Source organism: Vigna radiata, chromosome 2 (genome assembly GCF_000741045.1).
Source record: "Vigna radiata var. radiata cultivar VC1973A chromosome 2, Vradiata_ver6, whole genome shotgun sequence".
NCBI lineage: Eukaryota > Viridiplantae > Streptophyta > Magnoliopsida > Fabales > Fabaceae > Vigna > Vigna radiata.
In genome coordinates this window covers 3,956,261-3,963,034 of record NC_028352.1, presented here as the reverse complement: position 1 = coordinate 3,963,034, position 6,774 = coordinate 3,956,261, and the positions used below count along the sequence as shown (strand labels likewise).

The 6,774-nt window shown below is 28.9% G+C and overlaps 1 protein-coding gene across 1 annotated transcript; it reads right to left on the bottom strand.

Annotated features, from left to right (window-relative positions):
* Nucleotides 1-3,102: 3,102 nt before the first annotated feature.
* Nucleotides 3,103-6,207, bottom strand: LOC106753924 (cyanogenic beta-glucosidase). Its single transcript, XM_014635811.2, has 13 exons — nt 5,990-6,207; nt 5,803-5,872; nt 5,632-5,690; nt 5,398-5,473; nt 5,214-5,291; nt 5,040-5,127; nt 4,695-4,950; nt 4,461-4,576; nt 4,159-4,376; nt 4,024-4,055; nt 3,799-3,901; nt 3,597-3,708; nt 3,103-3,510 (listed from the first exon to the last, which is right to left on the bottom strand). Exons 1-13 carry the CDS (start codon nt 6,164-6,166, stop codon nt 3,318-3,320), a joined length of 1,578 nt encoding a protein of 525 aa, XP_014491297.1. The 5' UTR covers nt 6,167-6,207; the 3' UTR covers nt 3,103-3,317.
* Nucleotides 6,208-6,774: the final 567 nt, after the last annotated feature.

Below are 6,774 nucleotides of genomic sequence, written 5' to 3'. Positions count from 1 at the left end.
TTAACTGATCTTTAAAGACGTGACAGAGAGGCAGAAAAGTTATCTCCTGACACAAAAAATAGAAAAACACTCTGGAGAACTGGAGAAGACCATCAGAAGACCCTTCAAGACATCAAGACTTCACTTTCTGCAAGGAATTGCTGTAAAGAGTACGTTTTAGATGTCTAGGAGAGGCTAGTTTTTCTGTTCATTGGAATTGGTTGTATGACGATACATTAATGTAAATTTCGTGTGCAATATATGTCTCTGTTCTTGTTCTTTTCTTGACTTGCTTTAGATTATACGAAAGTATAATTCTTTTTAAAGGTTCTTTTGTACTTGAAAGTATTTTTAGAACCAGAAACGTAAGAAAAGAAACTAAAAGGAACGATGCTAGGGATAGCTTTTGTACTTTTGGTCATTCTAAACATCTGATTTTAATGCAAAATTATCTGTTGAATTAATTAAGGAATTAATAATTTAATAAATAATTTTAGAACTTGCTTTAAGGAATTAAATCAAGATACGATTTTGTGAATGCTTGAACAGAGAACGTATTTTATCCAGTTACTGTAATGTTAGTCAAAGACCAATTCCTGGCACACCAACTGTGTTTCTTGTATTGTTTTATGTAACTTGCCAAAAAGTTATCATTGTCCAAAAGTTATCAGTTTAGAGTTCGAATAGTTATATCTCTGAATCATTATACTTACTCGGAATAGTTCAGAACTGTACTTATAACTACAGTTACAATTAAATAATATCACAAGTGGAACATGTCATTACTGAATACAATTTGGATGGAGTTGGATGAATTAGTCATCATAGAATGGTCTGCTAATTAACAATAGATAAGTGGCTCAATTATTTTATTATTAGTAAATATTATTCTTACAATAAAATAAAATAAAAATATTATTCTAATCCAGATATAGCACCAATAAGATTTAGTTGATTCAGATAACGATGATCACTATATTTAATTAAAAATTTTAAATAATAAGTTAATGAAAAATATTTGTATACAGTGTTTAAGTTTTTTATTTTTATCTAATATTAGATTTACTTATACTTAAATTCTCAATATTTCTTCTCAAGGATAATTTTGTTTTACATTAGAATATTTTTTCTTCAATGGAAGCATTTCTAACTATAAATAACTTTTTTGTATCATTGTTTTGATGCACTCATTTTGATATACGGTTCACACTTGTATTGTTTGTATGAATTGATTTCTAAAACCAAGTATCAAATTTTGATACCACTATTAAATTTATAAAAATTAGAGATTTATCAGAAAAATAAAAAATCAATTAAACTTGAATTTAACCACGTAAAAAAATTAACAATACTCTCAACCTAAAACTTTAAAATAATATATTATACTTTTTTATTTTTATTTTTAACTAAGACTTAAATTCATATTTAGATTTTTAATACATTCAAATTCTGAATCAAATCAAATGATAGTTAAATATATATATATATATATATATATATATATATATATATATATATANTATATATATATATATATATATATATATATATATATATATATATATATATATATATATATATATATGGGCATTTCTCTTTCTATTCCATCCGTTATCGGACTGCTATTGGACCATCCAATTTCTACAATCATGCACAAGATGTCTATACTTGGCGTGAAGGAGGTGTGTTGGAAGTCCCACATCGACTAGAGATAAGACCAAATTATAATATATAAGTGAGGTGTAAACCTCACCTTGCAAGTCGGTTTTATGGGGTGAGTTAGGCCTTAAACCCGCTTTCTAATAATATACAACATCTTTAAAAACAAAAATGTAAATAAAATATTAAAAATTACTTAACTTCACTGTTTTATTGGATTTTCTTTGTTGTCTGTACAGAATTAGGAAATAAATAAAAATGAAAGGCCTCATTTTCCCCCTCAGGTTTAATTCAAAACTTTGTTTAAATTAATTAATTATAATAGTAAAATTTTTACGTTAAAATAAGCATACTATCAATCTTGTGCTAAAAAAAAAAGAACAAGCACATAGTATCTGCACACAAGCAGTTAATAGCAAAGTTGTAAAATCCGCATTTACTCGGTCTGTTGAATCGATAAATACCTCTCCATTATTTAAAATGAAGATTAATTGTTTGTTTACTATTGTCGTAAATGGGTAGGTGTGAATTAAGTACAGATTACATGGAATAAGCTTCGATAATGATGAAATTAAATAATCTAGATCTTAAAATAATTACACCACTCTCGTCAAGTGGTTATGACCTTTTCAGATTTTAATTTTAAAATCCATATTTAAAATAAAGTTGGTTTAGATAGAAACAAATTTCGGTTAGTGTTTCTATCTTTGGTTGAATAAATTTAGTTTACCAACTATTATAATTATGTTATTTTTTATCTTGGAATTTTAATGGCGACTATTATTTTCAATTTCAATTTAATATTTTCATTAAATTATTGACAATATTCAATAAGTTGGAGAAGTGGTTAAACACCAATTTATTTATATTATAAGGGCATCCACTATAATAAGACCCCATGCCACAACTAGTTAGACTAAAGATAATTATATAGTGCAAAGGAAATTAATTTTTTATTTAGGACAATGTAAAGAAAAAACATCCTTAAAAGGACAACAATATTAAATAAATGGCATGTCACTAAACACTTTCTTAGACAAATAATAAAGCTTTTAAATGCATAAAAAATTTGTTTGGCAAACTAATTTTTTCAAACGAAATCCTAAGAGGAAAATATTGGGAATAAACCGAGTTTGAACATTTTTTAGGTGTAGAATTCTCCTAAAAATATATTTTCTATATTTTAATATATAAATTGAATTGCCTAATAATTTTTATTTTTTGGAATAAAATTTAATAGTTGTTTTACATTATCAATCTTAAAATAAGTGTTTAATTAATCATATAAATAATTCGATATTAATTAATAAAATTAAATGGTTAACTTAATTGTATAAATGTGCCTCATGTAATTCCAACACTCTTAATTGTAGATCTTCCTTTAAATACTTGAGGTTTTAGGAATTTAAATTTCGTTTTCTATATTTCAATCAAACAAACATTGAAATAAAATAATAATACCAATCACTACTAGAAATAATTAATCAATTGTATTCATATCTTCATTTCCCATATGCTTTCTATATATATACATCAACAAGACTTGTTTAGAATAAATACAAATAATGATATACAAATATTGAACAAATGAATCTCAACTAATATCACTCCATCTTGTAAGTTCTATAAGCTCAAAGATGGAATCTTAAAAAAATAAAAAATAAAAAATTACAATATCACTAACTGGAACTAAAAAGTCTGTTGTTTTTCTTGAGAAAATTCTTGTACCATATTGCAGAAAGTTTCTCGTATCTTTTCAAACCATTCTTGTAATCCACATATGTCATTCCAAATCGCACAGTATAACCCATGGACCATTCAAAATTATCAAATAAAGACCAAACATAATATCCCTTTACATTTGCACCTTCCCTGTAACAACATACGAAGCAAACAAATTAGAAAGATATTAACTTGCATTACCAAAAACACCTTTCAGCAATGTAAATACTACTTACCTAATTGCAGAACGAAGATAGAAAAGATGACGGTAATAGTAATCAATTCTGTAAGTATCCAACAGAGATTCCTCCAGTGACAATGTTTGGTCATTATTAAATTCGTTTACACCTGCAATAATATATTTGTCTTGTCAAATATATTCCAAATATTTATATGTTTGAGAAACTAAATATATTATATATAAATTGTTTTACTCACCATTTTCAGTTATGAAAATCAAAGGATTGTTATATTTTTCTTTGGTATACATTACAAGATCACGAATTCCTCTTGGACAAACATACAGCCAATCAGAAGCAATCTGCATAATTATAAAATGAAAAGGTTAATTAGTTTCATACTTCATTAAAGGGATTAAACTGAAGTAAATTTGCAAGCTTAGTGAGAGTATATACATATATATATATATATATAGAGACATACCTTTATACCTATGGGCTTCCCATTACGCTCAACTGCAATTAAAAATTAACACATAAGAAAAACCAATGTTAACCATATGATCAAACTCAAGATATAAGCAAGTTGATGAAAAAGTGTTGTAGATTGATTACTTACAGTCAGAAATGACTAAAGAATCAGTTACATAGTATGGTGGAGCATTGCTCAAATGAGGTGCATCAGAAGCATATATTGAAGAATAGTAGTTTATGCCAATGAAGTCAAATGAACCAATCAGTAACCTAGCTTGCTCCGCAGTAAACTTTGGTAACCGTGATTTCACAAGAGCTCGCATACTTTTCGGATATTCTCCTGTTGTTAATGGATCCATAAACCTGAAATCAATAAGCTTTGATTTAGTTTTCCATTGGTAGCCTTTAACGAACTAAAGAGAAGAGGAACAGAAATTGATTTCTTACCATCCATACATGAATTCAACCGATCTTTCAGCAGCTTTTTTATCAGATTTGGTATCTGAAAATGGTATGAACCAATTACATACCAAGGTAATGCCTATCAAACCCTTCTGTGATGCCTGCACATGCACGTTTCAAAATATTAGTTTACTACCCCACTATCCCTTTTCTTATATACAAAGTTTAACAAAATTTGAACTGATGAAAGAAAATGTTCTTAACAAAGTAATAACAAACCTGATACTTGGTCTTGTATACACGAACAGCTGCTGCATGAGCAAGAAGTTGGTGGTGTGAAACTATATAGGGCTCTGTACCAGAATCCCCTCCAACGCAATTTGGATTTACCCAACTAGAACAACGTCCTGGTGCCATTGTTCCATTTGCATAGCCATTAATGCTGTAAGTCCATGGCTCGTTCAGTGTAACCCAATGCTTAACTCTATCTCCGAATGCCTTGAAGCAAACGTCCGCATAATCCCGAAAATCCTTGCTGAAGATTGATACAGGTGTTTGATCAACAAAACTAGCTATTGAATTTTCCAAGAGTGCAGTAATTAATACTTTGGAATTAAAACTCACATTATGAGAGGACTTAGGAAGCCACCATATTCATCTTCTAAAGTTTGGGGAAGATCCCAATGGAAAAGAGTTACCAGTGGTTTTATACCTACAAATGTTCATATTCAATTGTCATACCACCATTGATAACAGAAGAATGTGATGAGATAAAAGAAATCTGAGTTTGAACCTTACCATTAGCCAATAGTTCGTTGATGACATTGTTGTAATAGTCAATTCCTTCTTGATTTATACCTCCACTTAACTTGCCATCTGCAACAATGAATGCATTGTTTGTAAAAATCAACTTTTATATTTTCAAACTAATCTTAAGTCAAATTTAATCTAAAATCATCATCTCGTTCAGCATTTGACTTACTTGGTAGTATCCTGGACCATGAAATCGAGAATCTGTATGAATCCAAGTTCATATTCTTCATAAATTTAGCATCTTCCTGTAAATTTATGTATAATGTATATATTATTATATTGCATCAACGATTAAAATAGAATAAAATAAAAACAAACACAATACTCAAGATGTAGTAAGAACTAATTTATCATATCTTTAGAGAATGACTTAATAAAATACTATTTTGAAGAAATCATATACCTTATAACGGTGATATGTATCTATAGCCACATCTCCATTGCTTTTGTCCAGTATCTTTTCTGCAAGTCCATTCACACACATTGTAAATTATATAATTCCTTAAGATATTATAACCAAACCATAGATAAAAAATAACATATGTTAAATATATCTGGGAAACAAAATCTATACCTGGATATTTATGGGTGAAAGTATCCCACACACTTGGTCCTCTACCACCTTCTCTTGCACCACCTTCGAACTATATTACATATTTTACGATGAAAACATAATCAAGACCATGTCTTATTAGTGAAAAGAACAACATTAAGTACTAATTAGTGGTTGATTACTCTATCTCATTTGTCTTAATTAATACCTGATATGAAGAGGATCCAGCCCCAAAGATGAAACCCGGTGGGAAACTATCCCGATTCAGATTAGCAACGTCAATAATAGGATCGACTGCATCGGTTTCTATGCAGTTAACATTTGTTTTGCTGATTACAAGAACAAAAGTAATGATGCTGAGAATGCAAAAGCTCTTGCATGCCATTTCTAATGATTCTGCTTAACCTTTTCTTTTCTTCTGTCAACGATTCTCGTTAATTCATTGCTTCATGTGGTCACAAGTGTGTGTTTATATAGGGAAAGTAGCCAACTAGCTTTTAATTATAATAATAATATTGCATGTGCAGATTGACAGACACAGTCTCGTATGCTGATGTTGGAAAAACAATATTAGAGCTTTGTCTTTGACAAATTCAAAGTTGAATGACAAACATGGCGGCATTTTTTTATGTTATATATATTTCTTTACGGAATCATTCATCAACTTTATTTATTTTTTGTTTTTAACGTCTGAACTACTAATTAATTACTATAATTAGCAAGAATGTCTGGTTTACTGTTTATAAATAATAATCACACGTCATTCAAATCTCATTCATCATTTGTTAAACATGTTGTATTAATATAATAAGTGCTGTACGTGAAGCCTACAACAAGCTATGGTAGGTATAGCAACCTTTTGTTGGTTGGTGTTAAGGTTGGATAGGGATTGGTTACGCGTTTAACTTCTAATTTGACCAATGTTTCTTAATGGTTAATTACTGGTTCAACTATTCGTCAAACTTAAGTTCAAATGAAGCCATAAATTTGTCG

Coding starts and splice junctions, on each gene's coding strand:
- LOC106753924 (XM_014635811.2), bottom strand. CDS start 6,166: ATGGCATGCAAGAGCTTTTGCATTCTCAGCATCATTACTTTTGTTCTT. Junction 5,128..5,213: donor CAACGAACTATTGGCTAATG/GTAAGGTTCAAA, acceptor GAACATTTGTAG/GTATAAAACCACTGGTAACT. Junction 3,902..4,023: donor GGAAGCCCATAGGTATAAAG/GTATGTCTCTAT, acceptor ATAATTATGCAG/ATTGCTTCTGATTGGCTGTA.